This window comes from Anolis carolinensis, chromosome 5 (assembly GCF_035594765.1).
Source record: "Anolis carolinensis isolate JA03-04 chromosome 5, rAnoCar3.1.pri, whole genome shotgun sequence".
In the NCBI taxonomy this organism is placed as follows: domain Eukaryota; kingdom Metazoa; phylum Chordata; class Lepidosauria; order Squamata; family Dactyloidae; genus Anolis; species Anolis carolinensis.
Window position 1 is genome coordinate 110394643 of NC_085845.1, and position 22770 is coordinate 110417412.

At 37.1% G+C, this 22770-nt stretch overlaps 1 protein-coding gene across 2 annotated transcripts in view; it reads right to left on the reverse strand.

Moving 5' to 3' along the window:
- adgra3 (adhesion G protein-coupled receptor A3) overlaps window positions 1-22770 on the reverse strand; it is a 63024-nt gene that overhangs the window by 7181 nt on the left and 33073 nt on the right. Inside the window, exons 8-16 of one of the 2 annotated variants that reach the window (XM_003221352.4) lie at window positions 20519-20683; window positions 13676-13877; window positions 11891-12040; window positions 7878-8039; window positions 7449-7652; window positions 5864-6077; window positions 5520-5728; window positions 4191-4306; window positions 645-768 (exon numbers count right to left, since the gene is read on the reverse strand). In XM_003221352.4, coding sequence (XP_003221400.2) covers window positions 645-768; window positions 4191-4306; window positions 5520-5728; window positions 5864-6077; window positions 7449-7652; window positions 7878-8039; window positions 11891-12040; window positions 13676-13877; window positions 20519-20683 — 1546 coding nt within the window. The remainder of the gene's footprint in view (window positions 1-644; window positions 769-4190; window positions 4307-5519; window positions 5729-5863; window positions 6078-7448; window positions 7653-7877; window positions 8040-11890; window positions 12041-13675; window positions 13878-20518; window positions 20684-22770) is intronic. The other variant, XM_062982143.1, reaches the window with a different exon arrangement.

A 22770-nucleotide genomic window follows, 5' to 3' on the forward strand; every position in this document is an offset into this window, starting at 1 on the left:
AGGCATGTTCTATGTAGATACACTAAAACAGAGATGGGCAGTTTGTAGCCCTCTATGTCTATAATATAGCAAATTGTAAGGGATGATAAAGCTGCACTCTAAGAACATCAGAAGGGCCCTGCTTGATATTTTTTTCCAATCTGCTATCATTCATTGAGTGAAACTTTGCCTCAAAGAGCTTTGAAGTTACTCAGTAATTTCAAGATGTGTAGGGCTACTATTTAATCTTTTTTTTTTTTTTTACAAACATAAAAGCATGAGGACATCTTATGTGCCTGTAATTTAGTTGTGCATCCATGAACATGTTTCCACATCCTCTGTGCTGTTCAGGAATTATTTGGCAGAGAAATCTATGTTGAAAAGATCATCTAAACAAAGACAATTTGGGAACCACTGCTCTAGATAACAGTATCCATCAACTATGTGGCAAGCTTCTTTAAACAATAAAATATGATCTTAACACAAAGGTCCAGAAAAGTATATTTTGATTTAGCAATTTTCTAGATCATCTGTAACTGAAAAAATTATCTGAAAGACCTACAGACAAATGCCTTGTATGTTTCAACAAAACAATTACTGTCATCCCTAAATTCACTTATTACAATTTAGTTCCCTTCAGTTCTCCCAAAACACATTTCACTTACTGCTTGGCAGATGCTAGCATTCTTGCTCTGGGTTATGCCTCCAATAAACATCACACATGTCAGGAAAATATGAAAGCTCAGATTAACTAACATGTGCCAACTTTTCAGACTGATTTTGATGACACTGTTAAACAACAAAAACAACAGCATTTCACACACAGACTCAAATATCATAAAGACAAAACATTGTTAACCTAAAACATCCATAAACCTAAAATCTGTGTAGTAAGTTAGAAATATCAATGCTAAAAATTTTGTACAATGTTATGTGAAGATATAAAATGGATTCTCCTAGGTGAGAATCTGAGATGACTAAATGTAACTGGAGACAGTATTATGGGCTATATTATTAGGTTTGCACCCTTTTATTTTAGGAAAAATTTTTATATCAACTTTGCTCTTCTGCCAATGTCCATCTAACTGTCAAGGAATCTTAGACGTACTGTAGAGTTTAATTAATGTAAGCCTATAATTCCATGTAAATAGGAAAATGCCCTAGAAATTCGCTACCACTTCCCAACATCTGCACGTTGCAACAGAACACTAGTAGCAGCGATATAAACAGTCAAGTAATAGAACATTGGTTCAACATTAGTTCTTTTTCTACTGAAATGTCTGAAGCTTCTACAAACAATTCTACCCATCCAACACAAAAAACAACAGAGTTTTCCCAGACTGTTTCAAATACACTAGATTGAATTATTGGGAACATTATACATAAGATACGGGGTATTACAAAAAAAGTACTTTGTCAATTATTCAGTTTCAGTTCTGCAGGACAGTTTCCCAATAGTCTGCTATACTAATATACCAGACTAAAGGTAGCCCAAATATTAGGAGAAAAATCAATAATCAAAGTGGAATAAGTAATACCAAATAAATTAATTTTACAAACATGTTATAAATATATGTAAGAGTTTTATAATCACAACATTCAAGAAAGCATCTTAATGGAGATTTAAGTACATAAATATAAAAAATATTAATACAGAACAAGCACCAAACACACGTTCAGTGGTCTATGAACAAGTCCTTGTGAATGGGACTTGTTGGACAAACTTGCTAGTCATGATGAGACTCCTATGGGTCTAGGGTAGGTAGAATAAACATTTGAAAATAAAAATAAAAATAATAAAATCATATGTTCACTGATGGTCATATTTAGTATGGGTATGACTGTTTACTGTATTTATTTATTTATTTATTTACTGTTTACTGTATTTATTTATTTTTTTTCGGATCTGCATGCATCACCCGAAAATATATCACACAGTCCTAGACACTTGGGAAGTGTTCAACTTGTGATTTTGTGAAACAAAATCCAGCATATCTATCTTGTTTGCTGTGTCATACAATAAAATAAAAATAAAATCATATGTTCACTGATGGTCATATTTAGTATGGGTATGACTGTTTACTGTATTTATTTATTTTGCTGAGGGACTGTTTGAAGTCTGTTCTCAAAATCTATTCCTTTTCTGTTATTTGTAACAATGAATTTCCATTTTGCTTACAAATAACATTACTTTTTCCCTTTGGTTTTCCTTTGCCTAGGATGTTTGGATGAGAGATGTGGTAAAATTTCTTTTCATATGCATATGTCAGAATGGGAATATGACACCACAGACAATGGAAATTATGGTCAAAACATATCTAATGTTTGCTATATATGAGAATTCCACACTGAATTAAGTTGTGATTTTTAATCACTGTGACTAAGAAATGCATTACATAGAGAATGAATGCATTTGTTTATCTGAGAGTTTCTAACCTAATGTAACTGTTGGGTGTTTATTTTGTTGCTGCTGAAATATATTCTCTTTTTTATGATTCTCCATATCTTGCCAATATGCAGGGAAGTAAAATCTCCAACTGAATCCAGGATCTGCTTTCTATAGATGTAGGATTCTCATTTCCTGTAGTTTGAAGCCATAGTTCCGTGTCCTAGTCTCCAGGGCAGAAGAAAACAAGCTTGCTCCCTCCTCCCTATGACTTCCTCTCACGTATTTGTACATGGCTATCATGTCTCCTCTCAGCCTTCTCTTCTGCAGGCTAAACATGCCCAACTCTTTAAGCCGCTCCTCACAGGGCTTGTTCTCCAGACCCTTTATCATTTTAGTCACCCTCCTCTGGACGCTTTCCAGTTTGTCAACATCTCCCTTCAACTGCGGTGCCCAGAATTGGACACAGTATTCCAGGTGTGGTCTGACCAAGGCAGAATAGAGGGAGAGCATGACTTCCCTGGATCTAGACACTATACCCCTATTGATGCAGGCCAGAATCCCGTTGGCTTTTTTAGCTGCCGCATCACATTGTTGGCTCATGTTTAACTTGTTGTCCACGAGGACTCCAAGGTCTTTTTCGCACACACTGCTGTCAAACCAGGCGTCCCCCATTCTGTATCTTTGATTTCCATTTTTTCTGCCGAAGTGAAGTATCCTGCATTTGTCCCTGTTGAACTTCATTTTGTTAGTTTCGGCCCATCTCTCTAGTCTGTCAAGATCGTTTTGAATTCTGCTCCTGTCTTCTGGAGTGTTGGCTATCCCTCCCAGTTTGGTGTCGTCTGCAAACTTGATGATCGTGCCTTCTAACCCTTCGTCTAAGTCATTAATAAAGATGTTGAACAGAACCAGGCCCAGGACAGAGCCATCTACTGTTTTGATTTTAGAGTTTTTTAATACTGGTAGCCAGATTTTGTTCATGTTTTCCTCCTTTCTGTTGAAGTTGTCCACATGCTTGTGGATTTCAATGGCTTCTCTGTGTAGTCTGACATGATAGTTGTTGGAAATGCTGGACCACTCCAACAACTATCATGTCAGACTACACAGAGAAGCCATTGAAATCCACAAACATGTGGACAACTTCAACAGAAAGGAGGAAACCCTGGACTCTCCACAGATATCTATTTTTCCTTTCCTAGTTTATCCATACCTCACAACCTCTGAGGATGCCTGCCATAGATGTGGGCGAAACGTCAGGAGAGAATACTTCTGGAACATGGTCACACAGCCCGAAAGACATACAACAACCCAATAATAGGTTTTCTAATCATTTGTGTCAATCAAATTTTCAGAGGGCTGCATGTGCTGTTTTGGAGAGGAGGGATGGGAAGTTTATATGCATGAGCCTAAATCTGACTCTAACACAGAGCATTTAATCAACAGACTATGTCACATTACGCTGGAAATGGGATGTGGACCAGTGACTTCCAAATTAGAACTGTTCATTTAGGTGTAGTTTCCAAAGACTGGCAACTCTCTAGTCCAGAAAGAGTGAATTTCTTAGAATTATTGAAGCTATGCTTTACAAGCTGATATATATATAATGTGGATGTTAGCTAATGGTATAACAAAAAGTGCCACTAAATTGTTCTGAATTGATATAATTAAGTCAACTTTTTGATTCTGCTTAATCTAACACAATTAGGAGGAGGGACTCTGTTCAAGCTTATGACATGCTATATATTTTAAAAGAACCGGTGTTGCCCATTCACAGCAATCTGACTAAATATCACTTGGTTTTATTATATTTTCAGACTTAACTTACCTGTGATGATAGATATAGGTAACTTTTATCACCAAAAGGCATATCAGCAAAACCACAGCAGACACATAGATAACTGGGTGCAGACTGTCAAGTGATTGGATGTGTCCAGATAAATCCTGACAGACAAGATAGTATAATAGAAAGTGTCAGTCCAATCTGTATTTTCACTTGACATTAAGAATAATTAAAAATTAAGACATTTCATTATAACCCTCCAAAGTTGTGCAGAGGTGTAGACAAAGTTTTAGCTTAGAGGATTTATTAAGACCCCATGAACAAAATTGCAGTGGCCAGATTTAAAAGCTAAAGTCTGGAGGGCTGTGAACCTCTCTCAAAATTAACATTCTTGTTTAAATCCATTAATCTGAATAAAGCCCTGTTAGATAAAACAGATTAATGTTTGTTTTTGTTCCTCCAGGTGGCACAGTTATACTTTATTTGAAACGGACTCCTTCTTTAACTATATGCCAAACTGCAGATAATTTTTTTAAGCAAATAGGCTGTTCCTTTCTACTGAAGGATTAGAAGTAATTGTAAGAATCAAAGAATAAGAGTGTTCAGTTCTGGGATTAAACTGATTAACTTTTTAAAAATACCTACCAACATCAACGGTTCAAAAAACTTTTATTTTATCTCTTTCTATATAAGGGCTTCACAGACCACAACATCACATACTGAATATCTTAATAGAAAGATTAAGTATACACTTTGAATTTCATGGGTATTGAATATCCAAAGACATAACAGAACATTCTATGATAGCTCTGTAATGAAAACTTGAATTTTTAAGCACTAATTGAACTATATATATATGTTAAAAAACAGGTTGTCACTGTACCACTGCTTTTTCATTGTATGATTAAAAATTCTTATCTACTGTATTATCATGATTCATGTGAAATATATTAACAGTGAAGAAAGTCGTATGATTCAGTCCTCATAGATTAGCAGCCAGCAGTCCAAATATACATGTCATAATTAAATATAAACTGTTGGCAACCTCAAGGAAAAAAGTAGGGAGGGGACTCCAGTCAAACTTACAAAGCTTGGCCTGAAATAAATTGCTAAAAATTAACATGGTTGTCAGACAATTGAACTTACATATATCAAACATAACAGTGTCTATAGCACTATAGCAACTCTAGCAACAGTTACATCTAGGAATCATCATGGAATCAGTTTTAAGGGTTTAAACTGTTTATGTTTAATACCGTTAATATTTAATTCTATTTTAATGTTTGTATGTTTTTTGGTTTTTAAAATGTATCAGTTTTACTGAAAATCCATTCAATACAGAACTTTTTTTTAGGGAGGGATCAGTTTACATACCATCAAGACAGCATAATTACTGAGTGAGTAGCACTGTATAGTAGTAACATTTTCATCTGAAGAAAGAATATGACATCCATCTGATTTCCATCCTCCTTGTCCATTCAGTAAATCGAAGTCCCATTGGACTGCAACAGCATGTGCTCCGTTTGCTATGCGCCGCAACGTCACATTAATAGGAATGTCCGGATGGGGTATGTTTAAGCCATCTTGTTCATAAAGAAACAAAGAAAATGAATTTTTATTTTATGCATGGTTAAAGCAACTACATTTGAAGAGGGAAGACAAGCTATTATAACAAAGCAACACTAAGTTAAGGCATAATTTGAGGGGGGGAAACAAACCTATTTTGGTGAGGATAACTGGCGTGACCACACTAAGGCGTTTGGATTCAGCTGCTAAAGTTGTTGAATTCCCTGTTGTTGGGAAAAGTTTTCCATTACGGAATGCAATAAGTTGAAGTTTATAGGCAGTGTCATCTACAGGCTTGATTTCTCTTTTGTGCTTTTTTGAAAAAAGAGCGGGTGGAAGCTGTATGGAGGCTTCTACAATTGTGTTCTACAAGCAAAAATAAACAAACAAGATTAATATTGTAATGGGTCTTAGATTTGTCTCTGATTTGATCAGCTGCTCTCTCCATCCAAGAGAATTAATTCCTTTTTCTCAATGGGTGGAGTAGCCTGCACATGTCTTAGCTTTTCTGGAGCTGCATTCATGTTATTGATTCACCACATACCAACTAATAACTAATGTCACTTGACATACACATCATTCTGAGCATGTGGAGTAGCTTCTCATTTGTGCTAGAAATACCACCAAAAGCTGGTGGTAATGGAAGAGGGAGGGGGAGATCTACAAAGTTAAGGGAATATGCAGTTATGTCTTACACATTTTCCAACTCAATCCATAAAAGATTAACTAAACTATGAAAAGCTTGACAAGCAATTATTACAAGACAGTTAAAATTACATTATAATGAATCTGACCAAAATAAGAATTTTAGTGAACTTGGCGAGGGAGTGACACTTATCCCATGAAATATGGCAGGAGGATATTATTCTAGGCTATCCCTTAAACAAATGCTTTCTTTCTTATAACTGAAACAAGGTGCACAGTCAATTGTTAAGAAAAAAAACTGCCACTACAAGCATATCATTCTGAATTCTTACAAAAGGATTTTGGTCCAAGTAATCAGGTAGTATTAGCACAGACTGTGTTTTCAGTTAGAGACCATGTTTCCATAATTGCTGCATGATTTTTGAGAAAAATTAAATCATGCATTAAAAATGCCGCTTACTTGAGAAATAAATACCCTGGAAATTATGTACTTCTATACCATACATAATTAAAGAACACAGATCTCCTCTATTTTTTTAAGGGTTTAACTAGCTTTAATCTCTCACTTAGTTTATGTCTACTGTTTTAAAAGTTTCAATTGTTCAACATTATTGTATTGTACAGTACAGATAGCTTTGGCTTTGGGTTGGGTGTAAATATTTTGATTAGTGAGTACAGCTGAGGAGCCCCCAGTGGCGCAGCGGATTAAACTGATTGAGCTGCTGAACTTAGAAGGTCAGCGGTTCGAATCCGGGGAGCGGGTTGAGCTCCCGCTGTTAGCCCCAACTTCTGTCAACCTAACAGTTCAAAAACACGCAAAATGTGAGTAGATCAATAGGTAGCGCTTCGGCGGTTAGGTAACGGTGCTCCATGCAGTCATGCCGGTCTCATGACCTTGGAGGTGTCTACAGACAATGCTGGCTCTTCAGATTAGAAATAGAGATGAACACCAACCCCCAGAGTCGGACACGACTAGACTTTGTGTCAGGGGACAATCTTTACTTAAGTACAGCTATGTTTTCCTCAACTCACACCAAGTAGCCCTTGATGCTAAAACGCTTTCCCAGTAATGTGTCATTCTCACTCACCTACCTTAAGTGCCAGGCTGGACAATGTATTTGAAACATTGCACTTAAAGCCTAGTTGTTTATCAAGACCTCCATCCAAATCCCTTCGCCCATAGTCAGGAAGTCCTATACGGTCTGTCGCAGCCACTTTTTGGAACACAGTGCAGGTCATCCCGGTGAAGCCAGAACTCTTAATTACATAGGCTTCTACAGCAATATTGGGAGAATACTGTAGAAACAAAAAAATTAAATTGTTCTCCTGCAAATATTGTCACTGCTCTTCAAATGCTATATAAACATCAGAGAAATGTCTTTACAAATTGATAGTGATTGGATAGAATATGAAATTTCTTATCAAAATTACAAGTATTGTAGATTGTAACTTAGAAGTGAAATTTTTAAAAGAAAAGAAACTCTAAAGTTCAAATAATTAATTTAAAATGTCAGTTCTTACTGTTGAGTAAACTTGAGCACCATTAGCTAGCCGATATGTAGCAATCCTTTGCAAACACTGTACAATTCTAGTGCAAGCTTTAGCTTCTCTTTGTGCCATCCACAAGATGTGTTCATCAGCCAGAATTATATTACTTGCAATATCAACCATCACATCACCAAGCTAGTAGAGAAAGAAAGAAGAAGGGTTGACATCTGTGTTTTTGTAGTATCTGTTATACATGAATATTTTTAATAAACAAACCAACAAACTTCCACTGACCCAAATATTTGTCAGATATTTTACACATCTTTCCTTCAAGAAATTCAGTACAAAGCCCTTCTATCTCTGCTGTACAATTCCATTAGAACTGTTTTCAAAGCATATATAGTAGAACTTACCTGTTAAAATCTTGTTAATTTGAATCCCCATATAAAAAATAACCTTCTTTTAGATTTGCAATGTACATTTCAATTATATCAACTGTTCTGTTTCAGATCTGTTATTTATATTTCACATATACTTCTATATTATACACATTGCTACTTTTAATCATTGTGTTTCAGTTTCTTATTTTTAATCTAGCATTTATTCACATACAGATTCTGGTATCATTGTGTCCCTAGGATATATAGAAGTCCTCAGGCTTATAATCAACTCTTCAGGTACATATGTCTGTCACAGATTAGAAAACAGATTTTACTGGGACAAAAATCAAACTCTGCTAATAATTTGTAATCAGGTCTCTCAGTTTCAATCTGTTTTCTCCTTAGAAGAGTAATTACCAGAACAGCCATTCCTGAAATCATATCAGAACAGACGATAATTTAAGTATTCTAATAAGACCTGTTATTAAAAGTTAGAATCTGAGAAGAAAACTTTTAAAGTTACTATCCTTGCTTGTATTTCTATGCAAATAAACTTTTAAACCTATGCCATGGTCCAGTAGGAGTGTGGAACCTGATGTAAGACCAAGTGGTTGGCCTTTCAGGCTCTACAAATTCACTTGTTTATTTCTCATATGTAAGTTGGCCTCATGTATAAATTGAAACCAGGTTTTGAGGCCAAAATTATGGATTTCGATATGACCTATGGATAAGTCGAGGGTCATTTCAGAGAGAGGGGAAAGTACTAGTGTCTCTTCCATCACCAGAGCTCAAAAGTTGTGACAGTGCATCTTTAGGTTCTCCTGTGATGAACTGAGCTTTCACCTTTGGCCACTCAACTCAAAGAAGTGGATGGTTCCTTTTTTGAAAAAAGATAAGATATAGTATTTAAGTAGACTCAAAAATTGAGGTAATTTTTGACTAACACTTCTAGACATACATATATAAGTATAGATAGCAATTTATAAAAAAGTGCTGTGAGTGGAAGAAAATTCACGCCAGGGGATTTTCGGATTCTCCCCTCTCTATTTCCTAAGGGAGATAGAAGTACATTTGTAGTCTAGAATAATTTATCTACCCTTTACATTTTATAATATTGAGTCAGAGAACATCTGAGTGGACACAGCAAATATTCTTGTTACAAAAGTGGGAATAAACTCTGCAGAGGATAGTGTTGCCACATAATTCTAAGTTTCATTTTTCAGCAAAAGTACACTTATAGCAAATGCATTAAGACTCATCCATTAATCTTTTTTTCACTTCCATGTTAATTATTTATTTAAATATTGAGCATGTATATTAACTAGAAAATGTGTTGTCGAAGGCTTTCATGGCCGGGATCACAGGGTTGTTGTATGTCTTTCGGGCTGTGTGGCCATGTTCCAGAAGCATTCTCTCCTGACGTTTCGCCCACATCTATGGCAGGCATCCTCAGAGGTTGTGAGGTATGGAGAAAACTAAGCAAAGAGGTTAATATATATCTGTGGAAAGTCTAGGGTGAGAGAGGTCAGTGTGAATGTTGCGTAGTTAATCACTTTAATTAGCATTGAAAAGCTTATCTGCTGTCTTCTTCCTGCCTCTGGGGCATCCTTTGTTTAGAGTCGTTAACTGCCCTTGGTTGATTCATGTCTGGAAATCCTCTGTTTTCAGAGTATTGCTTTTTATTTACTGTTCTGATTTTTGAGTTTTTTAATACTGGTAGCCAGATTTTGTTCATTTTCATGGTTTCTTCCTTTCTGTTGAAGTTGTCCACATGCTTGTGGATTTCAATGGCTTCTCTGTGTAGTCTGACATGATAGTTGTTAGAATGGTCCAGCATTTTTGTGTTCTCAAATAGTATTCTGTGTCCAGGCTGGTTCATCAAATGCTCTGCTATGGCTGATTTCTCTGGTTGAATTAGTCTGCAGTGCCTTTCATGTTCTTTGACTCTTGTTTGGGCGCTGCGTTTGGTGGTCCCTATGTAGACTTGTCCACAGCTGCATGGTATCCGGTAGACTCCTGCAGAAGAGAGAGGATCCCTCTTGTCCTTCGCTGACCGTAGCATTTGTTGGATTTTCTTCGTGGGTCTGTAGATAGTTTGTAGGTTGTGCTTCTTCATCAGCTTCCCTATGCGGTCAGTAGTTCCCTTGATGTATGGTAAGAACACCTTTCCTCTGGGTGGATCTTTGTCTTGACTCTCATGGCTTGTTCTGGACACAGAATACTATTTGAGAACACAAAAATGCTGGACCATTCTAACAACTATCATGTCAGACTACACAGAGAAGCCATTGAAATCCACAAGCATGTGGACAATTTCAACAGAAAGGAAGAAACCATGAAAATGAACAAAATCTGGCTACCAGTATTAAAAAACTCAAAAATCAGAACAGTAAATAAAAAGCAATACTCTGAAAACAGAGGATTTCCAGACATGAATCAACCAAGGGCAGTTAACGACTCTAAACAAAGGATGCCCCAGAGGCAGGAAGAAGACAGCAGATAAGCTTTTCAATGCTAATTAAAGTGATTAACTACGCAACATTCACACTGACCTCTCTCACCCTAGACTTTCCACAGATATATATTAACCTCTTTGCTTAGTTTTCTCCATACCTCACAACCTCTGAGGATGCCTGCCATAGATGTGGGCGAAACGTCAGGAGAGAATGCTTCTGGAACATGGCCACACAGCCCGAAAGACATACAACAACCCTCTAACTAGAAAATGTTTGAACTGTTTATTCTTTGGATGGTGGTGCTTAGGGATGGGTGCTCTTCCTAAAAGGAGCTGTTATATGGCATCTCTTCCAGCACACCTACCCAGTCAGTTTCAACAATGACTTTCAAACCATATTGTATGTTTATTGTGTTTTAATTTTTGTCTCATGTATTTAATATGTGTATGTTTTAAAGTATACTTTTATGGTTGCATGATAACTATATTTTAATATATTATTATAATATTATTATTTACAAAGCAATATTAAAACTTGTTGTCTATTATCACAATGTTCATACTTGTTATTGTCTGGCAGCTCTATAGTTGCACCAGAACAGTCTCAGATTGTCTTAGTGGGAATCCCATACATCACAGCAGAAAAAAAAATAGTTAAACACCATCCTTATGATGCTATAAATCAACTAGTAAACCATGACCTACATGTATGTCAGGTCACATTAAATTGGATACTTAATGAAGTACTTGGACTGTTCCATAAACCTTTTTTTGATGAAATTGCAATTAGAGCTTGCCGACATAACTTTAAAAATGATTCTGATGCTTTCAAACTTAATTTCTGAACCTCTTTTTAGTTTAGTTGCTGCACAGCAGTCTCCAAATGTTTAAAATGGAAGACAAAGTTCAAGAATGCTTCTTACCAAAAGGAGATGTTTATGTGCACGTGCCTTCAAGTTGTTTGCCAACTTACAGTGACCCTATTAATTTCACAGTGTTTTCTTAGGCATCAAATACTCAGAGGTACTTTTGTCAATTCCTTCCTCTGAAATATAGCCTAAAGCACTTATTCTGTGGTAAGAGTTCTCTGATTTAGTTGTGCAGTATAAGTTGTAAGAAATTTCAAATAAAATTGTTTGGAAATAAACTGATAACATTGCTTAGCCTCAATAGGAACATTGTAAAAATAGTTAAAACTAAACAATAATTACCTCTTTGTATTTCTCAGCAAATCTTCCAAATTTTTCTATCATTTCAGCCACAAAAATAACATCCATTTTGTCAGAAAAATTTGCTGCTTCAACAGTGTAAGCTAGTAGTTGTCGAGCTGTGGCTACAGCATTTGTGAGATTCAGTGGCATCTATATGGAACACAGAACATTGTAAAATTATACAAAGTCAGCATGCTTAATTCTGATTACAGTGAAATCATACAGACATGGATGAGTTAATGCCAAATTGTTTTAGTTTACTTTGTCATGTACAAACACGGAATTTTTAAAAAAGTCTTAAACTTGCTGTATATACTCATGTATAAGATTAGAAAAATTAGTAAAAAATATCACCCCAAAAATCCTGGGCCAACTTATCCATTGCTCAGTATAAGTAACTCTTATATAAAAAGTAGCATTTCCTTTCTCTGGGTAGGGTACCAAAAGGCAAGAACTTAGACTGTCTCTGAAGAACCTAAAAGAAGGTCTTTACTCTTTTTGCCACAGCACCACTTCTGTCCTCTTTACATGTCTAGATGGGAAAATGGTGGTGGCCAGTAGTGGCTGGCCCCCTGAGATAGCACTAGCATTTTCCTCTCTGTAGAATGATCCTTGACGTATCCATGGGTGATATCGAGATCTGTAATTTTGCCCCCAAAACTTGCCCTTAATTTATACAACAGGTTGACCTATACAATATAGATTGTAATTTATTTAAATCTCGGGAAAGACTTCTGCATCACATTGTTAGCTAATACCAAATGTTCTGTAGTAAAGAATCCATATGGAAGAGAAAAAGCAAATGCTATGATCTTGTTCCATTAGTATCTATCCCTTTCACATGAAGATAACATCCTCTCAATTGGTTTAAAGTTTTATATCTTAGTGTAGTACATTGTATTTTTTTACAAATTCTTTAAACCACTATGAAGAGTGTGGTCAACAAGTATCTACTAAATGTATATACTAAATACATACATATCAAGTTGACCCTACAGAATGAGGAGTAAACAAGGAACTGGCTATGCTTACTGAACAATATCTGCTATGTCATACAATGAGCCACTAGCATTTACTCATCCATCCACTAGCATCACTTTTAGTATTCAAAAACGAATGCCCACATAATTATCAGCATGTGTTTATGTTCTACTTTGCTGCTGTTGTTATATGCCGTCAGGACATTTCTGACCTATGACAATCTTAAGGCAAATGTATCACAAGGGTTTCTTGAAAAGATTCATTCAGAAAAGATTTGCCATTTCCTTCCTCTAAGGATGCTCAAGGTCACCAGTAAGTTTAATGACTAAATGAGGATTTGAGCTTTTTTTCTCCAGAGTTATAGTTCAACACTTAAACCACGATTGTCTTCCTGTTGCAACTAAGGTAGCAAAATCAGTAAAACCCTAGTTTATGTCATTTCTGAATATGTTCATTATTAATTCCATCCTATTTACATATTAATATGAATATTTGTTGAGCCACCCCAAATAAAAAAGTATTTAACAAGCTATTTTCTTAGTGGGCTAAGAATTATTCTTTAATTAACATTTGAACCACCTTAAAAGAACAAAAGGATGTGCCTTATTCTAGTTATACTGACACCCAAGTAAAACTCTAACTGCATGTACAGCTGGCTTTTGCAGGTATCCCCTTCTTAGAGCAGACAAAGGGCAATTTGTGTTCCCCTAAAATCTTTATACACTCTTCACAAAGTTTTCCTGAAAAGCCATCCAGAGTTTATTTGTAAACAATTCTACAAAAGAGAGGGAAAGCATGGATAACCTGATTAAACATATACAGGACTCGAGTGGCATCATTTGCATATTGGCAACGAGAATAATCCTCTTCAGCCCAGAATCCTCCCCTATCACATCTGCGCCAAGCTCTCTTCTCATCCTGAGAGTTGCCAGGATATATTCCACTGCCAGCTGAGTAACGAGTGCACAGCAAGTACGCAGTAATGCCTGCCAATGTTCGGGGCCACCTAAAGAGTAGAAGGCAAACAATTAAAATAGAATAAAATGAATCAGAGAAATGTACGCAGCTATCGCGAAAATATTAGCAAAGTAACTAAGAACTATTCAACAAAAACTACACTCTAATCTACATACCTATGAAAGATAGAAAGATGACACTGGATAGTCCTTAGCACCATTGGGTTTTGTGATATTAAATGTTATAACATCCTTATTTCAACATCCTACTGTTAAAACACTTCTTTATACAATCTGGTAATTCTAGTTTTTTTTTTTGAAAAAAGCAATCCTTGAGAAGGGTTCTACTTTCCCCAAAGGAATATATTTATTGCTCACAATTTAACTTTTTTGTCCTGAGAAATTATGGCTAATGTGGAATACCTGGCAACCAATCTGCTAACACCAAGATTTCCTAGTATAGATGGAAATGCATCTGTGGCAGTAGGACCCAGCAAGACAAACAAAAATAGAGTCTTGGGACAACATTTCCCATTATTTAAATGATCTACAGCACTGTGAGTCCTAACCCCAAATGGGGTCCCTTTAATTTAATGTTGGGGTCATAAAAATATGGCAACAGTAAAAGCTTTCTGAATGCCACCTACTTACATGAAACTATTAGCAGCAACATGCAGTGTTCAGTGGACTCTGTAGAAAATGCATTGGCTGTACTCCACAAATAGGAAAATAAGCCTGTTTAGCAATCTTTGTACATGTTGGTTTATTATCAGTAAATGATTTATATGTATACCTATTTTCTATACCTAAATACATGAGCTCACATAAACATTTCCCAGGCAGAAAGGGATGGAAAAAAGTTTAGGAGGTCCTAACAAACAGGATATTGTTCAGAGCAGTTAAAGGATGCAATTAACTTGTTTAAAATACCAAGATGACTTAAAACTCAGATTTTTTTGGGGGGGGGGGGGACTCTTCAGTAGTTTTAGGAAGATTTGCTGGTAACTACAGGAGCAGTGGGAGAAAGTGATTCTACCTGGCTACATCCATGACACATGATTTTAAGTGAAATGGGATTTTTGGGGGGGGGGGGAAATCAATATATGGCAACACAACTACAGAATAAGAAGGTTGCAACAAGTAACACATAAAGTTTGCACTATGTCCTTTAAACTAAGCAGGTATATTAAAATACCGCTTTTGATGTTTAGAAGAGATTTTATCCTATTCATCTCTCACTCTTACTGTAATTTAATAAACATGATATGAATCAGCATTGTAATTCAAGTTAGAATGATAATTCCACTTGTCAAATAAAGTATCAAACCCTTTGACTTCTCACAAAATCAGGATAAACAATATCCATGGGATTGTGTTAAAAAGAACCCTAAAACTAAGTAGACAATATTTTATTCTCTCAATGCGAAAACACAGAAACTTAATTAAATTTCCCCTTGAAATCTCAATTTCCCTCCCCTCATATTTTTGTTTTAATAAACAGAAGAATATTGGGACCAAGAAAAATGTACCAATAAAGCTCAAAAGCAGGATGAGGCATCTGAAATTGAGCCTTTAAACATCTAAGCCTGTATTAGTGTGAAAGTAAATCCCATTGAACTGTGTACAATTTACCTTTGAACAAACATGCATAGGATTGTGTTGACTTTGGAGAGTCACGAGTTGTATCTCTGCTCCATTTAAGAGACTTAAGGAGGCTGTAATTTATTTTTCAACCAAAACTGTTACTTTGGTAATTATGTACCAAGGTGTCCTGGTGGAATAAATATATAGTTGTTTATACCAAAAGTATGTAACAATTACTGGAGGCTTACAGCCATAAAAGGAGTTACAGAGAAAACAATATGCAGGGTTTAGCTAAAATACTGGATGAACTTGTTCCATATATCCTCTCCATAAGAGTTTTACAGAGAAAATTTGAAACTAAGTGCCTATATGCATTACTGAATTAAGTTGAAAATCCTCCATGTCTCTCTTCTCTGGGCACCTTGGGAATTGCAGTATAGGATTGAAATAGAGCTCTCAAGCAGAGTATTCCAAGATTCCTTAAGATGGAGCCATGATAATTATATAGAAGGATGAAACATACTGGTAATTTCTCTATTCTGCCTTGGTCAGACCACACCTGGAATACTGTGTCCAATTTTGGGCACCACAGTTGAAGGGAGATGTTGACAAGCTGGAAAGCGTCCAGAGGAGGGCGACTAAAATGATTAAGGGTCTGGAGAACAAGCCCTATGAGGAGCGGCTTAAAGAGCTGGGCATGTTTAGCCTGCAGAAGAGAAGGCTGAGAGGAGACATGATAGCCATGTACAAATATGTGAAGGGAAGTCATAGGGAAGAGGGAGCAAGCTTGTTTTCTGCTGCCCTGCAGACTAGGACACGGAACAATGGCTTCAAACTACAGGAAAGGAGATTCCACCTGAATATCAGGAAGAACTTCCTCACTGTGAGAGCTGTTCGGCAGTGGAACTCTCTCCCCGGGGCCGTGGTGGAGGCTCCTTCCTTGGAGGCTTTTAAGGAGAGGCTGGATGGCCATCTGTCGGGGGTGCTTTGAATGCGATTTCCTGCTTCTTAGCAGGGGGTTGGACTAGATGGCCCATGTGGTCTCTTCCAACTCTACTATTCTATGATTCTATGATTCTATGATTTTCCAATCACTTCAGAATTTTACAGAAATCTGTCTTCTGTTGTTAGATGCTGTTCTCAGACTTGTAGCAAGTTCTATCTTGCTCTATTGTAACCTGCCAATTATTTAAACAGCCACTTTAATAGTCTCATTAAGTATATGTATTATGTATTTTAAGTTGACTTGGGAGTACTCCAAGAAAAATCCATTTATCATCATCAAAGATAAATGGCAAAAATGAACTCACTGAAGTGTTTGTTTATTTTAGTAACATTGTAATTTAGCGGTCATCCAATCAAACTGATGGGCAATACATCAAAGACAGTGTAAAAATATAGCTTATGAAATTCACTGCAGGGTTATTTATTTAAAACATTGGTTTCCTGCCCTACTTGCCCTACTTCCTGGAATGGAAGCACTCAATGTGGCATATGCTACTGAACAATCAATAAAAATATTTAAAAAATATTGAACACAGACCAAATGACAGAAGGCAACAAAATATTTTTAAAAACCAAACAGCATCAGGGAAGCAAGCAAACAAAACATCAAGTCAACAGAAGGCCTGCCAGAACGTCACACTTCAGCTTTACTTAAGAGGCATCCTGGAGGGAGCAAAATAGTAAATCTCACAAGACAAGACATTTCACAGGAACAGATGAGTATATCCTATATATCCTGTCCTATATATCAGCCAGATATTCCCACCACCCAAATATGATGTTAGCCAGAAGATAATAGTAATGGCTCATGAGAAAAGCCAACAATGCTTGGTAAGGCAAAAAGCAGTAGGAGGAGGAGGATTACAAGTGACAGAATCAACCAAGGAAGCCATGGCTCTGAACTTGCAAGACGTGAGCAGTACAGGCTGACCTGGAGGTCTCTAATGCATAGAATCACTATAATTCAGACTTGACAGCAGCTATCATCATCAACAGCAAAAGCAAAACATGGTTTTAAATGGCAGCATGCAAATTTAGAGAGGACAGATTTACCAGTACCCACTTTACAATAGGTAAAGTGGAACCAATCAGAGGATGTGTAACACTAAATACCAATTACTAGGCTGGACAACAAGAGGATACTATTGCCGGTATGTCCTACAAACATATGTACCCAGTGTCGCCTGGGAGTTGTTGGGACCGCTGCTTACCTACTTTCTCACTTCTCCAGCTCTGAGACATCTCACAATGTCTCTATGGCAATATTCTGAGAACAATGGTCAGGCTCTTTTTGTGGCACCTATCTTCCTTCCTTCCTTCCCTGATATACTTTTTCCTTCTTTTCTTCCTTAGTTTCCCACACATACACCTTACCCCTCTTCTTTTTTTCCTTTTCCCTTCCTTTTTCTCTTCCCTTCCTTCCTTCATCTCTTCTTCCTTCCTTCCTTTCTGCCTCCCCTTCCCTTTTTTCTTTCTTTTTCCCCTTCCTCCCTTCTTCTCTCCCCTCATATATGTATCACTAGCAGTAGCCAAGCCTTTCTTTCCCAGTGACACCACAGAAGGCCACATATTTTTTTACTCATATTTTTCTTCTTATCTGATTTTTTTTCCTCTTTGCCATCTTTCTTTGCTGACATAGTATTGTCAATCCTTCACCTAGCCACAGCCAATCTACTGCTCTGGGCATAAAAGGAGTGGTTCTTTTAGTTCAAACCTCCCAATTACTTTAATTTGGATAACGAAGGGCAAGTTTGATCCACATTCCTCAAGCCATGCAAGAGCCTTTGTGCTACAAATGGACAAACCAACATACATACATACTTTGAGTTATAGACAAATATATGGATAGATCTGAAGGTTTCCTGGAAGTGTCTGGTGAGCCATTGCTAGAATAAAGAAACCATTGCCAGAGGTCTTAAAATATAAGCTCTCTTCACTTCAGGAAAATTTTAAAAGAAAGATACACTAAAACATTTTTTTAAGAATTGGTTTGCTATTTTATATTTTGGTATGGTGAGATATAACTACTGTATGTATGACGTGCAATGTAATAAGCAACTGTAGAAAACTATACTGCTGAGCAAATAGTTAAGACTTTTTACATTACAAAGGACAATCAGAGTAAAACAAATGAAGTACATCCAATGAATATGTACCTCTTTTTGCATGAATATATTACTTTTCTCTTTGGAGAAGAGATGCATTTTAATTCTACTACTTCAACGTGAAATGGCTTCAAAGACGAAACAAAACATATACTTCCAGCTAAGCTCTAGCTATCCAGACCAAGCACAATAAAGGTAAATGTTCCTTAGTGCATTCACTGCCATCTGCTCAGAATAATTTCCTTTACAAATCAAATGCTGATTTCTGTATGATCTGAAAAGGTGAAAAATAAATCTTAGTTATTGCTCTGTCTATACTACAGGCAGAAACCTTTTGTAGAAATCTCAGCTCTAGCAAACCTTCTGATGAAATGATGCTTCCAGAAACGGTTTTCTTCCAATCAATTCCAGAGGGACAAAATCGTATTATACTAAAGCACGACTGAGCAGGACAGGTTAATTTAATAAGGAACATTAAAAAATAGGCTCTTTCCATCTGTTTTTACTGCTAATTGCAAGTCCAAAAACGAACAATTCACACATTTAAAAAATCATTTACATTTCTATGCATGTTTCTCTGTGAACACTGCCTGAAATATTTTTCATAGTCTTTAATCTCTGAGCTTTAAATAACAATTCATACAAATAGAACAGGATGCATCAGGCAAAGGATGAAACCAAAGGATCAGGACATCAATGGTTCTGATTCAAAAGACTACTTAGACATACATGGGATTAGATAATCCCCTGGAAAATTAAAAATTCCCCACTCCATATCTCAAATTCCTGCAGAAATGATTTTCAAGCTGAAGAAAGATTTATGATGCTATACCTGAAGGAGGAAGACAGTAGCCTGTACTGAGTGTATAAATGTTACCCACAGGGATAAATCGTACAGTCAACCTTTTGTATTGTCATTCAAGAAAGGAATGCTCAAGTAAGCAGGGATAAAACTGCATACATTGGAAAACAGTTTTTATTTTACTCCCTTTTTCAAACATTAGTGTCTCACAAAAATTAATACAAGAATGTGTAAAATAGTAGGCTAATAGATGTGAGCTAGGAATTTGTCTGGCCCTAGATAAGAGACTGTGTCACTGTACCTTAATAATTAATCCAATAGATTTCACTGAATGTAATCTATATTCCACACATTATGGCATGCAGTTTACCCACACAGAAGTGATATCCATGCAGGGAATCATGAGTAAAGTAAATCTGAAGTGATGTTCTGTATGTATATATACATGTAAAGTTGTGGTGCAAGATTATGAACAAGCATCAATAAAAACGACTGTCATCTGTACAGGGCTGATATCATATTACTACACTTCATAGTATGTAATACTGCTGAAGAGTGCAACACACATACATTTGTAAAAAGAAGTTACCTTCCACAGAGAGGATCTAATTGTTATAGCTGGCGCCTCCAGAGGCAATGTGTTGTTACAGTTACCAGCAGCAAAAAAATCAAAATGAGAAAAGTTGAAAAAAGAAATAAGTACCAAAAGAAGATGAGTGTATACAATGTGCAACAGCAAGTAATCTCTTCCTAAATTTGGGTTTTCTGATTGTTTCATAAAAATGGGCATACTAGTTACCTTCTATACAAACTGTATGGACAAATAACATTTCCAAATGTTCTATCATTAGATAAAAACAGAAATTTCAATTAACTACTCAAGTGAGATCAAAGGAACATCCTGTGCATCACTACAACTATATTAAATTGCAGACACTCTTTTGAGTTGCTCTTAAGAAATATTTAGAACTTCAACCTATACTGTTAATAACCATAACGTGGAAGAATTGTTTTGTTTTTCTACTAACTAACAGGTTGAGTAAGATTTTTGCTCCACATTTCTTATCTAACACAGAGAGCTACAATAACCCATTATTTACTATCACGGAAGGAGAAAGAATCAGGAAACTCTTGAGCTCAAAAGCAGTCTATAAGAACACTCAATGTATCTCCCTTCAAAGCTGTCATCACCAACCTGAAGTCGCCTTTATTGTTGACAACCCTTTCCGGCGGGCAGTACTGCGCTGAGCTGTTCAATACCACAATGTCAACAGTCCTTGAATTGTTCCCCCGTCTGGTATGCACATGACACCCCCAGTTTCCAGTAGATCCAGCCTGAATATTTGAGATGGTCAGAGCACTATGAAACAAAAGGCAAGGACAGCATTCAAAATCACATAAAGCTAATTCTGTTAAGAAAGACAATTCACTCAGCTTCTGTAGATATGTTAGAAATGTCTCTTAGATATTCAAACATAAATTGGAAACTGATTAATCAGACTGTCATCCTACGAGAGAGTCAAAAGTGACTAATCAATAAATAATTGTTGTTGTTGAATAACACATTCCCAAACTGAGTTACTAAAACATCTTGAATATTTTTTTTAAAAAACACACACAATCACAATGAATAAGGGCAGCATAGATTACTAAAATCTTACTAAGCTTTGATGTAAGACGGTTTTAGTTTTCTTTTGCCCACTAATTATCTACCTTTGTGTCAGATATACAATTTATTGATTAGTTCACTTACCATGTCAACAATAAAAGACAAAAATACACAGACAAATAGACACTAATATTAAACATTTACACTCATGACACCGTCCAGACCAGTTTTTTTTATGAACACATCTATACACATAATAAAAGTGAAAATGTGCATGTGAGTATATGGCGGAGGTGTCCACTTGCACAGACAGCCTCCCACCTGCACAAACAGCTATAGCTCCCACTGAGCAGGAGACACCTATGGCCTTCCCTCCAGTGACATACAGGTTTATAGGGACCACCATGAACATGTAGCCTGCCAGTTTCAGCTACAAACACCATACTGCCCCCCCCCCCCCCAAGTGAAGGCTTTCAAGCAGGGACAATTTAATCCTAGATGTTCTGTTTTTCCTCCAGAATGGACATCCCAGGGTTCCTTAATTTGCATGATTCCCACCCACTGCCTCCTATGGCGCACAGTTAACAGAGGAATTGATCAGCAACTGAACAAGAGGTTTGGGGAGAATTCACCATGATTTACAGGAGTTGTACTTGACCAACATCCAGACAGCACTGTTAACCCAACCAGCGATGGATCTGGACCAAACTTGCCATGGATTATGGGACTTTCAGTACCTTCACTGATATTGTGACCCCCACTGACAATGGACTAAGACCAAACTTGGCACAGAGAAGCTCCATGGCCAACTCAACATACTGGTGGGGTTAGTGGGAATGGACCTTTATTTTGGGAATTGTAGTTCACCTGCTTCCAGAGAAACAGCGACCTCCAGCAACAATGGATCGGGACCATACTTGGCACAGAGAAGCCCCATGACCAACTGAACATAACACAGAGGTTTAGGGGAATGGACCTTGATTTTGGGAGTTGTAGTTCACCCTTATCCAGGGAGCCCTGAACCCAGCTGACATCAGATCTGGACCAAACTTAGCACACAGACCCAACTTGGCTAACTATGCATACAGGCTTGGTTTGGGGGTGAATGACCTCGGATCTGGGAATTGTAGTTCACCCTTATCCAGACAGCACTGAACCCAGCCAATGACGGATCTGGACCAAACGTAAGTGACATTACCTAACACCCGAAAACAAACAATGCCGTCTTCTAATAACCCAGGTACCACCAGGTCCCTAAGAGAGTAGGTATATAAAGTAAGATATAAAAACTGAACATTTACTGGTAACAAATCAGTATTTCCAAGGCATGCTGAACAGGTTGATTTTCCCTTTTATGAAGTACAGCTGTAGCATCTTTTGCTGATGCCACTGTAATCCTTTTACAACAGATTAGTGTAAATGTCTTAAGAGGCCACTACCGTGTTTCCGCAAAAATAAGACATCCCCATAAAATACGACCTAGTAGAGATTTGGGGGGATTGCCTAATATAAGACACGCCCCGAAAGTAAGACCTAGGAAGAGGGAGCCGAAGAAGAAGGGAAGGCATGCCTTCCCTGGCAGTGATGGGAAGGCAAAGGAGGAACCCTCCTTCGCCTTCCCCAGCGGCGATGGAACCTTTTCCCACCCGGGAAGGAGAAGGAGGAGCCCTTATTCTCCTTTTCGGGCGACAGTGGCAGCGGCCCCCTTCGCCGCCCGTGAAGGAGAAGGAGGAGCCCTTGTTCTCCTTCTCGAGTGGTGATAGTTTTCTCTTTCGCCGCAGGCGTGGTGGTGGAGAAGAGAGCGAAATAAGACCTTCCCCAAAAGTAAGACCTAGCGT